General features: G+C 38.4%; 2 protein-coding genes across 5 annotated transcripts; one reads left to right on the top strand and one right to left on the bottom strand.

Moving 5' to 3' along the window:
* The first annotated feature begins 43 nt into the window (after positions 1 to 43).
* LOC103966639 lies at positions 44 to 2511 on the top strand. The gene is made up of 4 exons (XM_009379825.3): positions 44 to 309; positions 1018 to 1180; positions 1286 to 1579; positions 1715 to 2511. The coding sequence occupies exons 1-4, from the start codon at positions 59 to 61 to the stop codon at positions 2342 to 2344; spliced, it is 1338 nt and encodes a 445-aa protein (XP_009378100.2). The 5' UTR covers positions 44 to 58; the 3' UTR covers positions 2345 to 2511.
* A 375-nt stretch (positions 2512 to 2886) lies between these two features.
* Positions 2887 to 10398, bottom strand: LOC103966637. 4 transcript variants are annotated; one of them, XM_048590510.1, is made up of 5 exons: positions 9931 to 10398; positions 8611 to 9471; positions 6914 to 8056; positions 4618 to 6132; positions 2887 to 4533 (listed from the first exon to the last, which is right to left on the bottom strand). In XM_048590510.1, exons 1-5 carry the CDS (start codon positions 10091 to 10093, stop codon positions 3212 to 3214), a joined length of 5004 nt encoding a protein of 1667 aa, XP_048446467.1. In that variant the 5' UTR covers positions 10094 to 10398; the 3' UTR covers positions 2887 to 3211. The 4 variants fall into 4 exon arrangements, with proteins under 4 accessions (XP_048446467.1, XP_048446468.1, XP_048446465.1 ...); XM_048590511.1 differs by having other exon boundaries at positions 2887 to 4755; positions 4855 to 6132; XM_048590508.1 differs by having other exon boundaries at positions 2887 to 6132.
* Between the last annotated feature and the right edge of the window lie 6561 nt (positions 10399 to 16959).

Here is a 16959-nt window from a genome sequence, read left to right as displayed (position 1 = left end):
CCCGCACCCCAAAAATTGGAAACGTTCAGCAAGCCGCCACGTCAGATCTTGGACCAAAATGCGGCAGGCCCCATTCACGTTCCTAAATCCCAAAGACTCGAAAGTACAAAGCGTGTGCTCACCAGACGACGTCGTCTTCATTCTCTCTCAAGCCCTTTCTCTCTCTACAAAACCCAAAACGAAAGTCAATATTTTCAGTTCCACCAAACACACCGATACCTTTCCTCTCCGTCTTCTTCTTCTTCCTCCTCCTCCTTTAGCATTCTCGCTGTCAACGGATTTTTGCCCCTCCGAAAAACCTCTCTCAAGGTACGATTTCTCTCTCCTCGCTTTTGGGTTCTTGTAATTTCGTGTAATTTTCTGGTTTCTAATTTGCGGTTTCGTGAATCGTGATTGTAATTCTCTGAAGTTTCTGCATTTCTTGGCTTTAATGATTCTTGGATTCGTAATCTTGCTTGAATTTGTGCTGCGATTGATGTGTTTTGGTGGATTCTTGGGATTCTGGGTTTTGAAATGAGTTGGGTAATGTGTCGATGATGTCGATGCTCGATTTCTGGGTCAATTTATTTTCTTGGGGAATTGAATCTTGAGAATTTCGAGTTTGGTGTCGGATTTGAGTTCATGAACGATCTGGGTTAACGGGTTTTAAACATTATAGTAGTCTAATAGCTGATTGAATTATAATTTACATTAATGGTTTTTTGTGAATTAATCAAGACCATAATTTGATGACAACTTTCTTGAAGTTCTTGTGTCTGAGTATAATCTATTTGTTTTGGGGCTTTTGGCGGTAGGTTGGTTTAGAACTTCAAAAAATCTTTAATTTTCGACTGGGTTATTTTGCAACAACTGATGCTTTCGATGGTTCTTAATCGTTTGGTTCGACCCGGATTTGATTTTCTTATATGCAAGAGGGAGGATCGATGTCTGATTTCAGACATGTTGATATTTTTGGTGTATGTGAGCTCATGGTTTTGTGGCGGAGTTACTGATTATTCATTGTTCCTCTGTGCGCAGGTTAATTTTTTGGACATTAGAGATGGATTCCTTTTTCAATTTCAAAGCTCCAAGTGACGATTGTGTGCCGTCTGAGCTAGACATTCTCAAATGCCCATTTTTGAGAAACATTAATGAGCCAACCAATTTTTCCTTCGCCTCATCCTTGGCATTCCCAGTGCCCGTAAGTTATCCTTTTTCCGATTTGAATCTACTATTGTTGCCTAGTACTAGACTTAATTGAAATTGCGGCATTTTCCTGACATTGCTTTCTTCTTTTCCTGATCAGGGACGTAGAGCCAAAGGTCCAATTTTTGAAGATGGTCCCAATTTTAACATGGCATTTCGCCTTTTCCATGGGAGTGACGGAGTTGTCCCGCTTTCTAGAGGATCATATGTGCATTCTGACATAGTTGAGCGTCAACCAGCTCCACCTGTGTTTAATCCATTAGCTGCAAGGGCAGCTACGATCAGTCTCTCATCCTTTGGGGCTGGAGGGCCATTCAGTTTCGATGCATTCCATAAGAAATGGAAGAACCAGCAAAAGAAATCTAATTCCTCGAAGAAGGATTCTACTTCAAAGGTAAATTGACGGTTGCTTCCAAGTACTAATTTCCCAGCGTATTGAGTAATTGAAACTGCCTGTGATTTTGTTGGTTTTTTTGTACTTTGTGTCATTGAACAAATTTCTAATAATGGTTGAAATTTGATGTTTCAGGGAGGAAATTCTAATCACGAGGCAGTGAGCAATGAGTGGCTGCAATCCGGAAGCTGTCCAATCGCAAAGTCATACCGTGCTGTTAGCGGTGTCATTCCACTAGTCGCAAAGGCTTTTCAGCCCCCTCCAGGCATGAAAATCAAGTGCCCGCCTGCAATAGTTGCTGCCCGAGCAGCCCTGTCGCGAACTGCATTTGCAAAGAACCTCCGCCCGCAACCCCTTCCTGCAAAAGTACTTGTGATTGGAGCAATGGGCATGGCAGCCAATGTTCCTTTAGGTATATGGAGAGAGCACACCCAGAAATTCTCACTATCTTGGTTCGCGGCTGTTCATGCAGCTGTCCCATTCATAGCCGTACTCCGGAAGTCTGTGCTGATGCCTAAATCAGCCATGGCGTTTACCATTGCCGCATCAGTACTTGGACAGGTCATTGGCTCCAGAGCAGAAAGGTACCGTCTGAAAGCAGTGGCTTCTAAAAAACTACCTCTGACTGAAACCTCCGCTGGTGGTGCGACAAGCGAGTTACAGGTGCTCCAGGTGAAAACCGGTCACTGCAATGCAATTGAGGAGTGGAATTCGGTTGGCCTTCAGGTGGCGCGTCCTTCGTCATCCACAGATGTGTTCTGCTGATTTCGTTGTATTTCGATGGCAGCGGATCGATCCGTTCCATCGTCTCCATGTATTATGCAGGGTATAATTCTCTGTTCCATTTGTGACTCCAAACACTGTCCAAGTTTTCTGAAGACTTGAGAGAAGAATAAATATATAATGCGGATGACCATTTTTTCATCAAGATATTTCCTTCTTGTCTTTCCCTTCCAGTTTTATGGTTTTGTGTAGAATTTTGTGGTTTCGAGGCATTTTCTTCATTTCATGTACATTGGCCGGCAATTGTGGCTACAACTTGCACGCTCACCTAGTGGTTCTCTCATCATTTCTCATCCTTTGAATGCCCAAGTGAGGGCTCGCTTTTAAGTACTTTTTGAGTTTTGACTGAGTGCTTTTGACGACAACATTTCTTGCTTTTAGTCATTTTAAATGTACTTTCAAACGATCCTTGCTCGTTAACATTACGAATGTCAATCATGCTGCCGATGGAGTGCTTTCGACAAATTTAAGGTGATTGAAGGCAAAGACGTCAGATCAGATCAGAGATGGAGAGCTCGCGAACATGGAATAAATATTTCTCCATCCATCCCTCTTCCCAACTTCTGTATTTTTTTTTTTTTCCATAAAATACAACAAATACAAGATGCTCCTGCTTCTGCTGCAACATTACAACCACCTAATAAATTAAAAAACACAAAAGCATTTTACCCAAAAAACAAAAGAAAAAGAAATAGACGGGGACTTCTAAACCGTCCGTTTTTGCCTATTATGTCGCTGACTGCATCGAACCAACATCAACCAAAAACTATTATACATGGTGCAGCAAATAAACAATTCGCCACTGAGGGTGCGCCAATGGGCAGGCCCAGCCCCCCCTGCAACCGTCTACTACCTGCCTATATCCCCTTTGCCCCCTCTCCACGACTCTTCCTCCCCGACAATGCTCCCCGCCTGCCCCCCGTACTGCTCAGTTTTTGCATAGTGCATTCTAATGGCAGCCACGGGATCTGATACCCCCGTGCATGGACCCCCTACAAGGATCCCTCCCCTGCCCATGACATTCATCCCGACAATCGCCCTCCCTTGCTGCTGTAAGCTCGTGATTGCATCCAACCCATTTCGTCTTGGAATATCAAACATGTCTTGCCGCTGCTGCTTCACATCTACTGTAAATGGTTGCACTTTGGCACCACCATCCCGACCCCTGCTAAACACCGGATAATCAACAACTCCATTGCTACCATTAATCTCCATGCCAGGAAAAATTGACACGCCATTTATACTCCCATCGCTGGTCTTCACAACCGCCTGCAGTGGCTGCTGTTCCATTTGGGAAGAGGATGTAGGAAAGTTGCTAAATGCTGCAGGGTACTTGGCCAGCAAGATAGCTGAGTCAGGAAAAGATGAAAAACCAGTTCGCACTTTATTCCCTTCCCAAAACCCGCCATAACTTCTCCTGGGAACATTCTCGAGGCCCAAATAACCACCACAATCAAACTTCAGTAGGGGAGAACTCCCGTCAGCACTGTGATGCCCAGTGAACTTTAAGTTAGATGCCTTGTTGCTTAATTGATGGTTATGCGCTCCCTCTTCATTCTCATGGATGCTGGAAGTTGACTTGGATGGGTTGCTAAGTATCTTACCAAATAGTTTCACATCACCATTCCTGCTTGGTTTATCTGAATCTGACGAACTCCATGAATGGGCTTTTCGAGAGTCACCTGGTTGTTCTACCTTTAGGGGCACAGGAGGAAAATCAACCTCAGAACATGAAGGCTTACAATTCCTAAATTGAAGAAAGCCATTTTGTGTCATATAATGCCCATTGATATTTCTGTCTGGCTTAGCTTCAGATAAATTACCACAACTTATATCCCCGTTTGTCTCTTTCTTGGTTGCTATTTGCAATGGATAGCCTCTGATAACTTGCGAAGGTTCAACATTTGTGTATACCAGAAAACCTGACAAGTGCTTGCGACTATCATCCTCACCAACAGATTTAGAACACTGATGATCTCTACCCTCCTGCAGATCCGGGGTTGATGACAACCTATCTTGGTCAAGGGATTTCTCGCATTCAATGGCAGCAGAATCTTGTCCCGCTGTATCTGCAGTCGCAAGAGGATTCTCAAGTGGCAATGGGATGACTGAAGGCTTTTGCACAGAATTCAGCTCAACAGAAACTTCATGCAGGTACTCAGGGTTAAGACCTGAACAAGAACCATCGGTTGCCTGGTCAGAAGCATTGCCACACAAATCGTGTACTGAAACTGGTATGTGACATCCACTTTTACCTCTATTGGTTCTTTCATCTCCCCCCTCCAACTCCTTTCCAAATCGATCAAAAGAATTTTGACCCACCAATTTTTCCCCAACCATACATTCAGGATTAGGTGTGTCAGAGTTGATTCCCTCACCAACAGTTAGTGATTCTGCAACCAAAATTCCGTTTTCAGTCACATTACCTCCCATAGCACCGGAATCCATGATATCAGTGTCATCACCAAAAGCAAGAAATTTGAGAGGCTTACCATCTCCATGATCTACTTCTGCCATCGCATTGTTTTCCTCTGGTCTGAGTGGGCTTGTTTGCAATTTCATGCTCTCCGCAGGATCTGCTTCATCGTCATTCATGTTTGTGACAGATGACGGCAAGTCCTCGTTCATGTTACAGCCTGACTTGTCACTGGAAATACCCGAACCGGTTTCCAGATCACAGGCATCTTCAGCGTCACTCCCACCTCCATTAGCATCATCACCAACAGATGTTCCATTTCCAGGCCGCGGATGCACTAAATCAAGGCCAAGGCACTTCCGAGCCTTGCTAAAGAAAACCTTGCATTGATGCTGAGACCTTGATCTAATGCATCGCGAGATCATAGCAAAATCCTTTCCATAGGATGACACTGCCTGAATAAAGCTAGACTTCTCCTCGTCTGTCCAGTCAGAAGGATCCATTTCTCCACAACTTTCGTCTGAGCAAGTCTCATCATCCACATTATGCATTACATCAGGTGTCAAAGGTCGCCTTACTACAGAATCCACTTTCTGGCACTTCCACTCCCGATAAGACTCAACAGGATCAATGGAACTAGTGATGCAAGAACTCACAGCCTCAGATGAAATCGAGCCACATATACCTGCTAAAACATCAGCAGCAGCTGTTTCTCTTTCATTGCCAATAGTATCAAAACTGCAAGGCCTTTCAACCATGGTATCATCACCATAAGATGTATTGGTATTCTTGTACCCTCCCAAAATTAACCTTCTCGAATATGTCTGTCGATTTCTTGTACTACTTTCAGCATGAGCTGCAATTGCTGAAGCAGCACCCAAAATATCAAGGGAAGCAGCATGCATCTCACGATTCCACTTTTTCCCATTTGAAATTAAGTAGGTATTAGCCGAGGACTTTTCTTGTTTAGCCATATCAGGTTTCTTCTTTGCTTTCTTAAAGCAATCAGACTTGTGGTTTTTGTAGTAAAACTCAACACAGTCAGCAGTCGTCTTGTGATCAAGAAACGAAGCAATTTTCCTGAAATCCTTCCCATAGATGGTTAGCTTTTGGATGAAAAGTTCTTTCTCTTCTGGCATCCATGGGTTCATCAAAGCCCTTTCATTCTCAACAGCACAGGGATCTTCAACTAAACCATTACTAGAAACAAATCTTGTCGCCATCTTCTCCTTTTTGTCCAAGATTAAGGCCGGCATCTTCAATGAGTTCCGGTACAGCTTGACTTGGGAATCTGACAGCAACTTGTTAGTGAAATTAATAGTCTCTGTGGCAGGGACCAGGTTCAGACTTCCTGCTGAAAAAAATCATTAAAAACATATGAATAAAATGTTTGACCAAAACGTAAGAGTAGAGGTATTTGTTTTCAAAGATATACAGTAATAGACTTCTCACATTGATCAAATTATAAAATAACCATCCTTTATGAGAAGTAGTTATGTAAAGCATGCAACAAGAGAAATCCAAATAAGCATATCAACAGAAGACCTAAGCCCAAAAACCTAACAAAAGAAATCCAAGTAATCACTACTATTAACACAGGCAAAAACAATGAAAACCATCGCACCAGAGTCAGCATCAGTGCCTCATAGGCAAGAATGGTGTATCAATCATCAGAAGTTAATTGCTAAACTTACTGAAAAACAAATATTGATTACCATAAGATAGACAAAAATTCATAAAAATAAAATTAAAAAGTGTATAAATTCAAAGGGAATTGTTATTTTAGCACTCCAAGATGCTAAATGTGCCTGGCCGTCTCCTGTCCCCCTCCTTCCTTATATTCACTATAAACTGTATACAAAAAGTTCATGCATAAGTAAAATTTCATAACCACGTCCAAACAAAGACTGCAAAAGTATCAAATGCCACAAAAAGCAACAGAAACATAAAACCAGATTCTGTTAAGGAAAAAAACCAGGACAGTGTCACAACCTTAGCCATCATGAACAGTTCACAGAACTGTTTTATTTAGTTTTTCTTATTCAGATACGAGAATATCAGCATGTTTATAATATCAATCACTTTCTTCCAAAACCATGAAAGACAAACAGATAGAACAGATGGAATTTTCTTACCAGGTGTAGAAAATCGAGATCGAATTGAAGATCGATGCTTCTGATGCCCATTATTAGTTGCTCGCAAGCTCAACTCAATGTTTTTGTGAGATTTTGAACGACATTTTCGCATGGAAAGCAAATGCATGTCTTCCTTCCACAAGTGTTGAAAGGCTTTAAATTTTAAGGTTACAACTCTCTCCATAAACCTCAGATGTTGCTTCCTCTTGGCAAACTTCTCTTTGATCAATGGATCATTCTTCCAGGATGATGGAACACTTACTCCAGATGGATCAACCTCATATTGCTCTTTTGGTAACAGCTTACTAAATATGTCAGATGCTCTACTTGCAAATTCTTTATTGGCCGAAAATATAGAATCAGATAACTTATCTACTACACCACAGGCCGGTGCAACTATCTCCTTATCCAAAAGCATGCTACTATTTCCACAAGTAGACGGGTCTGTCTTTTCTGTACATCTGCTGGGCACTGAGCATGTCTCTTCCCCTATGGTTGTCTGGATTGGATCCCAATCCTCAGAACAACCAGTTTGATTCATCATATCAGATGAAGAGACCAACGGTAATGACTCAACAAATTTCGATGTAGCTGTTCCAGGACTATCAATATCCTCATCGTTGACAATACCGCAGAACTCTACCTGGTCCCTGTTGTCAACACACATTTTCTGCACATCAGTGTCCCCAGAAGAATGAATTTGCAACGCAATAGGCAGAGTAATCAAATTTGTGACATGTTCTTTGCAAGATTTATCCTTGTCCTCCACAGGCAAAGAACTAGAAGTTGCTGGATGGGGGCAGCTGCCCCCAGAATCAGAGTTCAGTGCCTTAAGTTCGTTTTCAAGTGAATCAATTTCCGACTCAGTAACCTCCAGTACTTTTGAAATCTCACCTTTCCATATGAGCAACTTGTTCAATGCAGTAGGCCTCCGACTACTAGAATCCACAGAACTTGGATCATCAGACTGAAGCAATTCCAGTAGTGATGAGTCCAAGTTAACTATAGAATTACTATCCAACTTTTCCAATTGGAATGAGAATCCCTCATGATGACTCTGGGACATATGACCTGGGGAACCACAAACGTTTCTAATATCGTTATCAATATTTACTGCCTTGCAAAATGATTTCTCCTCCACACCTGTAACAACATAGGTAACTATAATCATAAGAACTTCTGGGCATAGAACATGTGATAAGGTGGAGAGAAACATAACATTATGGAACACATAACCATGTCAAACCAGTATTTCAACAGAAAAATATGTAATATAATTCTCTGATACGTGAAGTGTTTCAAAAAAATGTGGAATTTACAAAATACAAGAAATGGATGACAACACGAGATCAAAGTTTTTAATAACTATTTCAAGAGAGAAGGTACTTCAATCTATACTTTTCAATTTTCTACTCCCACGCCCTCCCCATTCCATTAAACCAAAAGGTTAATAATGATAAGCTTCATCTACAATGTTCCTATGAGAGGATTCACTGCCCAACTTTCTACCAAAAAGTAGCTTAATTCATTTGAATCTCATAATAAATGGTACAAGACTTGCATGCATAACTAAACATTAATGCCAACATAACAATACAGTTTAAAAAACACAAATCTTGTCAAAATCCACTTCCATGCCGGGTCAGAAATTTAAATAGTGTAACATGTAATGCGAATGTAAAGATGCAACAACATACCTGGAGAAGAACTGCAAACAACGGAGGATGGAGTTGCAGGAGATGCACAATCCAAGAAAATTGTGACTCTAGGGCTTTTATCTGGCAAGCTTGAACTCAAAGAATGAGCAGGTTCAGTGTTACCAACAGAACAGACAGCTCCATCATTGTTCATGCTAGCATCAGGGACCTCGACTTTCTTTTTCTCATACTTTGCCAATCCCTCACCCCATCCAAGGCGTGGCTTCTTCCTAGAAGTTGTTTCCTCTGATGGTGCAGCAGATGTCACACCAGTAGTAGCTTCTCCCGAAGGAGACTGCACTGGAGTGGCATTTTTTGGCTGTGAATTAACCATTGCTTCATTGGAATCAACGGGCCCCATGCTTTTTGAGCTACTTAAATGGCTGAAACCCGAAACTCGAGAAGACAAGCTTCCAGACCTTGTCCATTTAAGAGGCTTCCAATCAATTGAGCCCAATGAGTTCTCTCTCTCACATTTCTGGCCAGCACCTAAACCAGTGGAACCACCCATTCTATCAAGCTGGTCTTTCAATTGAATCCGATCCCATGTACTTCCAAAATCGGAAGGTTGATGAGATGAGTATGTCAGCATATCATCCTGCGACTTCTGTTCATTATGATTTGGCCTCCCAGGCATGTTTGGAGACCCACTTCTGGCATCCCAAGAATGGCCTTTGGTTTCCCTCTGGCTGTAAGGTGGCCCTCTATTATCCCTACTGTTCCTGCCATACCTTCCGTCTCCACGTGAAAATGACGGCCTGAAGCTCTCATCTTCCAGCATCTTATCACCAGACCGAGACGATCCATACCCATGACCAGAATCATCGGAAAACACATGCCAAGCACCCTGCTTACCATGACCTTCAGAAAATATTTAAACGGAAAAGCAAAGATAAATAATTAAGTCAAGCAAAGTATTCAAACTAAGCATAACTCAAGCAAAACATATTTAAACAGAGCAAAAAATTAAAGGCAATAACCATTTTTCCAAAAATATCAAAGAAAAACATAGATTGCCCATGTCAGATCTCCACAGTTTCGCAGATCTAAAGTGCTGAAACTTAAGAAAAACACCCCAAACCGCTTACTGGTGGAAAGCACATGCTCCTAAAGATCAAGTACTTTACAAACCCAGCCCCATATCATTGTTTTTTGTTCTAACAAACCCACCCCTCAAAAAAGTGATTCTACAACCCTAGAACAGCAAAATAATGCAATTTTTGTGTGCATACATCCGGTGCCAATAATTTTAATACTGGATATACAGATAAGAAACAAAGGCAAAAGGGAGATTGTGGAAAACAAAGAACATACAAATACCTGGCGGTCTGCGAAAATCGCCGGAAGGCCAACGATTGAAGTCGCGAGGTGCATGATGGGGCGAGTCCCTCCATCGTGCCACAGAGCCAAGGGACTCCGACCTCTCGTGCTTCCTCTCCTTGAAGAAGTCTTTCCGATCCCAAGGCAATGGTTCTGGCGGCATCAAAAACAACCCAATCGCATGGGCAGCCACACCTTTCAATCCTAATTTCTAAACCCCAAACGCCACCGCCAAGATCTCCCTCGGCCGCACGCCCGCCAAAGTCTCTGCCTTTCGCCGCCCCCAAAAAAACCAGACCTCACAGCTCCCTAATCCCTCCCTACCGCACTGAATCTAGGGCTTTCCGCACACCACACACTACACGAGCCTCCGCCGTTGATTGCCGCCCTAGGGTTTCGAAGCCAGATCGAGGAGGGCACAAATCGCCGGGAGTAGTTTACCGTGCCTTGGGGAGACGAGGGCACCGCTAGGGTTTGCTGTTGCTACCTTATCCGTCGTCGTCTTGGCTGGCTTTCTTCCTCTCTCTCTCTCTCTTTCTCTTTCTCTTTCTCTTTCTCTGTGTTGCTGCTGTTTCTCTCTCTAGGTTGGGTTAGAGAAAATCTTCCTGTGGGGCGCCAAGTGAGAACCGTGAGCCGATAAGGGACAAAGAGAGCGTTGAGGGAGAGAGAGAGAGAGAGACTGGCATCCGGATCTCAAAATCCCTATTAAACTCGATTCCAATCTCCTTTCGCGTCCGGAGCATTTATTTCTTTTAAATTAGAAAATCTCGATTTATTAATTTAATTTTCTTGTGTCACTGTTTATTTATTTTTATTTTTTAATTATTTTTCACTTTTTTAATTTCATCAATCAAACTTTTTCTTTTTCACTTTGGCCCCCACTGTGTTCTCCATGTCGTGCCCAAAGTGCCCATGGTTTCGGGGCCTTATTTACGGAAAAAAGGCGGTAGTTGCCCGCTGTTTTTTTCAAGAGTTCAATGACGGATTTACCCTTACGACAATTGCAAACGACTACAGTTTCGTGTCACGTTTTGATTCCGATGACTTTGGTGTTTAATTATGATGTATTCAATTGGAATTTTAAGAGATTTTAATTATTTTAATGAATTTAAGGATATTCAATTAAGATTTTAAATGATTCTCTGAAATTCAATGTATATTCAATCATGATTTTAAAATAGTTTATTAAAATTCTTAAAAATTCAGATGTATTCAATTAGGATTTTAAAGAAATTTATAACATTTCAGGTGTATTCAATTAGAATTTGAATTTAAAGAAGTTGAGGAATTTGAGGGAATTTGAGAGATTTTGTAATATATTTTAAGCATCCACAAATTTCACATCTCCTATGAGATTTTGAGGGAATTGAATCAAAATTTTGCATGGAATCTCTACATATAGTTAAACTGTATAAAAATCTATGAATTTATAAATTCATTAAAATCTCTCAAATTCTTAATTGAATACAACCCTATATTTTTGAGTATTTATTGGTCAAGTTGACTTTTTGATCTTGCTGAAAGTTTGAATTTGTATAAATATTTATTTATATCTTGTTGATAAGAAGAGATTTAATTAGGTAGTGTGCACATGCAACTTATTAGGAAAATTTTATTTGGATTCAGTTATCTTATCTTTACATCCAACTAATAAGTTTTATATATCAAATTTCCAAGTTTACTCTTAAATAAATAAGAATAAGAAAATAAAATAAACATTGGTGTCTACACCCATAACTCCAAAACTGGCACACCAGTGCCCTCCTCCATTATTTCAGGCAAAATTCACCCAAATAACAGCAAAATATTCTCTCTAGTTCATCAACGAGTCAGCTTGCTAGATACCCTTATTAGCCCTCATTTATAATTTTAACGTAGGTTTTCAGCTGATATGTTTGCTTGTTTGAACCATTATTTGGGAGTTGACTGCTTGCATAACTTATTTAAACTAACAAGTCAGCTTGCTAGAAACCCTTATTGTTGTCTCTTCTAAATAGACACTTACATGGAAGTTTTTTTTTCTCATACTGCAGGATTTTGTTTCATGTCCAACGAATTGGTAAGAAATTTTTTCTGCTAAAATTATAAATGAGGGCCACTAAGGGTTTCATGCAACACAAGTTTCTAGCAAGCTTACTTGTTGATAAACTCATGAGCATATTTTGTTGTCATTTGGGCTTGTTTCGCTGGATATAATGGAGGAGTGTAGATGTGTGCTATTTTTTTGAGTTATTGGATGTAGAGATAAGAACACCAATGTTTATGTTCTTTTATTTTCTTATTCTTAATTTATTTAAGGGCAAACTTGAAAGTTTAGTAGAGAAATTTTTTTAGTTGGGTGTAGAGATAGGATAACTGGGTCCAAATAAAATTTCTCAACTTATTATTATGCAAATATAAGTGAAAAAAACATAAGACAATTCTTATCTATATTGTAAGATAACTGCTAAGAATACTTTTTCAAAAGTGGGTGTAGAGATAAGATAACTGGGTCCAAATAAAATTTATCAACTTATTATTATGCAAATATAAATGAAAAAAACATAAGACAATTCTTATCTATATTGTAAGATAACTGCTAAGAATACTTTTTCAAAAGTGAAATCTCGATGGACTCTGTGTCGTCTCATTTTTTTTCACAATATTTTATAATGTTAGCACAAATATTGATATTAAACTGCGAAGCAGCAAAGTGTCCATGAAGAGTTATACTTCAAGAGAGTAATAAAATGGTTTGGATATTTATGTTATGTTCGTTATTGTTGTATTACTCTTTTATTGGTTTTAGAAGATCAATGATTGACTACTCAATGATGAGTAGGAACTCCTACTCAAAACTATTCGTGTTCGAATCATAGAGTTTTGTATTTATAATCATAACTGTTTATATTATGAATCACTTTGTAAAATTCATCTCTGCAAAATATAAATTTAAAATTAAGGTCGTTTAGTTCGTTATTGTAGCAAATCCACAGACAATTTGTAATGCTCTTATCAATTCCGTTCATCTGTTTTTATACAATTTGATGACTAACCGGCCTTAGTATTGATTTTTTGCAAAGATGATCTTTATATAGTGATTTATAATATGAATGGTTCCGATCATATACACGGAATTCTATGAATCGACAACAAACAATTTTGAGTATGAACTCTTACTCATTCTTTGAATAGCCAAGTATTGTTCGTTTTAGAATTATGAATTGAAAAAAGTTAAGGGTGTACTTTTTTTATGATGTAAACCAAAAAAAAAAAAAACTTCATTGTTTTATGCTTCTATTAATTATAGAAAATCGTTATTCCCACTCACAAATTTTCATTATGCACTCCTAAACTTTTTATATATAAAAAAGAAAAATACATTTGTAAGTAATGCAAAATAAAAAATTTCAAGTATCAATAACAGTTCACTAATTACATTGCTAATATAAACATTATTCTTAAATTCAACCGTCAAACCCTAAAACGTCATCTTAAATACGAGTAAAATACCATAAAAGTATCAATGCATGAATAAGTTTTTTGAAAAAATTCACTTGAATCAATTCACCTGCAAACAAATAACTCATCCATTTATCCCTTCAAAAGTTTGCGTAATAAAACATGAACTAGAAAATTTCACTTGATATCTACCAGAAAATAAATAACTTGTCCCTTTTTTTCTTCAAAACTTCGCCTCACAACATTCTTAAAAGACCAATATTTACAAAGCAAGTATCTTGATGTCATATGTGCATGAGATATACAAAATTGCCAAGTTAATTACTCACAATAATCGAATAAAATGAAAAAAAAAAAAAAACAAAAAATTGAATCACCACCCACCAAGACTATCTAATTAAGCATAATATCAAGCCTCAAAAAGTTGATTATTCTCAAAGTAGATAGGCAAGGGATAACTTATCAAAACATCTAGCAATAAGAATCAAATATATACATGTAATAAACAAAAGGGTAAATTACATTTTACCCCTTAGGTTTGGGGTCGATTTCAATTCTTTACAACATCTTTAAAACATTTCAATTTCATACATTTATTTATAATTTCATTTCAATTTCATACATCTGTTAGAAAATCTGTTAAGTGATAATGTTGCTGCCAAAATTGTGCCACGTGGAAAAAAAATAAATTTTTATGCATTTAAAATATTATAATAATTTATCCTATTAAAATAATAATAATAAGAAGAAGAAACCCATCTTCTTCCCCAAGCACACCCATCCCAGTATCCCACCCCACCCCACACACCCAAAACCCACCCTCGAGCACCGGAACACCATGTCCTGGGAGGGCAAAATCGTTATGCGCAATGTCACCCATGCGGGCCTCGTCGTCGCCGACTGCATTGGCAGTGAAGTCGCGTCGCAGGCTCGCAGCTCGATCTTGAAGAAGCCCTAGAAGCTTCCCGATACGCTAGTGTGCAGGTGCGCAGGTGTTTGTGGGTGGGGTTTTGATTTGGGATCGGATTTTTGAATTCGGTGTGCATGTGTCTGTGGGTGGGGTGGGAGATGGGTTTTTGGATGGTTTGTGGGGTGGGGGGTTGCAGGTGGGGTAGGGTGGGATGGGTGTGCTCGGGGAAGAAGATGGGTTTCTTTCTTTCTTTTTTTTATTTTTTTATAATAAGATAAATTATTATAATATTTTAAATGCATAAAAAATTATTTTTTTATCATGTGTCACAAATTTAGCAGTCACGTCATCACTTAACGGATTTTATAATGAATATATGAAATTAAAATAAAATAATAAGTAAATGTATGAAATTGAAATATTTTAAAGATGTTGTAAATAATTGAAATCGACTACAAACCTGAAAAGGTAAAATGTAATTAACCTAGACAAAATGAGGGCATCATTTTAAAAGCGTCAGGCTGCTGAGAACTCGACAAAAAAGGCATTTGGAAGCTCCACCCTGCAATTCTTCATTTCTTTTCCTCGAATTAAGCTGCGTATTCCCAAGTTTTTCTTAACCTCTCTCGTGGACTCAAGCTCTATCTGTGCAACCAAACCCGCGAACTCCAGGAGAAGTAAAAGGGATCGGTCAAGACCAGTTTTGGCTAGGCCTTGTTTGTCCTTTTGCTTGATCGGAGATGGAGAAGTCATGGGAGCCCTTTTGGAAGTGCCCTACCAAATAGTGTCCTTCCTAATTTTGACAGAACGTCCCTGGTAACCTTGTCAACATGAGGCTGTAGATCATGACCTTACCTATACATACACACATACAAACACATATTTGATGTTGCAACTTTCACTTTTGGGTCCATGAAGAGATTGAATGTTTTCTTTTTCATTTTTGGAGAGCGGTTAATTAAACTTGAGACAACTTTCAGCATTAATGCATGACGAAGTATCGCTAAATCAATTATGAATTACAAGTCAATAGTTATAAACAGATTAAGCAATCAACCAAAAATAATAAAAAGGGATATGCCATAGCCCATTATTGAAATGCTAATTTTATGTTAGAGAATTATCAGAGTAACAAGATAGTTATCAAACAACTCTTAATTACATCATTTTCAAATTGTTAAACGAAATAAATTTTGCATTATTTTTTGTATTTTGTACACATGGTTCCATGAGTTAGAATGGCATCATAATATATAACAATATTCTTAGCAAGATAATAACTCTTAAATTCATGTTATGCCTCGTTTGGAGGTACCTTCAAAATGGCTGAAAGTGCTTTTGGTGAAAATATTTTTAGAACCAATCTTTAGCAAAGTGACAAGTGAATCCTGAAAAAACATTTTATTGTTTTATGAAATAAGCACATAACTGACGCTTACATAAAGTAATTTTAATGCTCTTAGAATTGGAACCCACAAATATTTTGTTTTAAAAACAATTTCATCAATTTAAAAGCAATTTCAAACAACTTGCTTAAATATTTTATTTTCCACGTATACAAGTGAAATGTTATTAGACATAATAGTCTACTACATTGTTCTCTAGTATAATCTCTTTAAGTTAGCTCACCAAATTTCCACTGTTCATAAATTGACGTGAAACTTCACTTCATCTAATGCTTTGGGACCATAATTCCAATTTCCCAAATAATCATTTTGGCAAATCTAGAATTCATATTAATTAAAACTTCACTTCACTTCACTTTGAAGTTTATTTACACGATGGATGACAATGTGAATCTCATGCCAAAAAATTGTTAATTAGTTTTACTTAGATGTTATGCTTTTGATATAATACAGAGCTCAAATTTACGTATCTTACATACTATATATCATACTCTTAAGGGGGGATTTGATACAGTGGTTAGGATTGGATTGGTAATTTTACATCGATCTAGCTTGGACCAAACTTGAGATTAATTAACAACTGAATAAGGTGATATTACACCTTTCTTATGTGGCCTTACTACATGTATCATACTCCAAAGCCTTGCTTGATACATAAGATTGACTCAACGTGGACTAGTTAGAGAGATTAACTTGGATTGGTTTGGCTTGTGTCGGGCTAGTTTTATTTAGACCCTGATTTTAAATGATTTAAAATAAATCCACACAAAAATTGTATAATTTCAACTTATCAAGTGGTTAATTAATCTAATCTTATCCAAGCAAATTACCTCATTGCATATGATTATGTTAATTTGGCGGCCGAACAAATTAATCATCGACACTAAAGTTGCCGACCAAAACATTTTGGTTTTGATTTTTTTTTTTGGAAGAATCAAGGCTGTTTTAATCTGCAGATCAAATTGTAATGAAAATAACTTGTGAAGGGACTCACTGTAAATACGTATAACTACAAGGATTTATATAGAATTAAAAACTCAACTTTGTCCCCTTGCAAACAGTTTCCTCAGTTGAGTTTGGAGCTCTTTGCATGGAGAGTCGAGACAGAGTCGAAGCCGTAAACTATGGAATGCAGACGTCAAGCAGAACACGTGCCAATGCAAACCCAATTATTTTGTCCATTTTTATGAAAAATTCGTCAATATTTTCATTAACTTGTCATGTGAACAACCAATTAATCATATTTAAAGGGTATTTTTATCAAACCAACTT

The sequence above is a fragment of a genome, unplaced genomic scaffold (assembly GCF_019419815.1).
Source record: "Pyrus x bretschneideri cultivar Hongxiangsu unplaced genomic scaffold, Pyrus_bretschneideri_v1 Contig32, whole genome shotgun sequence".
NCBI classification, from domain to species: domain Eukaryota; kingdom Viridiplantae; phylum Streptophyta; class Magnoliopsida; order Rosales; family Rosaceae; genus Pyrus; species Pyrus x bretschneideri.
Note: the sequence above shows the minus strand (reverse complement) of the source record. Positions and strands in the feature narration are given on the sequence as shown.

Coding starts and splice junctions, on each gene's coding strand:
- LOC103966639 (XM_009379825.3), top strand. CDS start 59: ATGCGGCAGGCCCCATTCACGTTCCTAAATCCCAAAGACTCGAAAGTA. Junction 310..1,017: donor TCCGAAAAACCTCTCTCAAG/GTACGATTTCTC, acceptor CTCTGTGCGCAG/GTTAATTTTTTGGACATTAG. Junction 1,181..1,285: donor CCTTGGCATTCCCAGTGCCC/GTAAGTTATCCT, acceptor TTTCCTGATCAG/GGACGTAGAGCCAAAGGTCC.
- LOC103966637 (XM_048590508.1), bottom strand. CDS start 10,093: ATGCCGCCAGAACCATTGCCTTGGGATCGGAAAGACTTCTTCAAGGAG. Junction 8,057..8,610: donor TGTTTGCAGTTCTTCTCCAG/GTATGTTGTTGC, acceptor ATGTTGTTACAG/GTGTGGAGGAGAAATCATTT. Junction 6,133..6,913: donor ATCTCGATTTTCTACACCTG/GTAAGAAAATTC, acceptor GATTTTTTTCAG/CAGGAAGTCTGAACCTGGTC.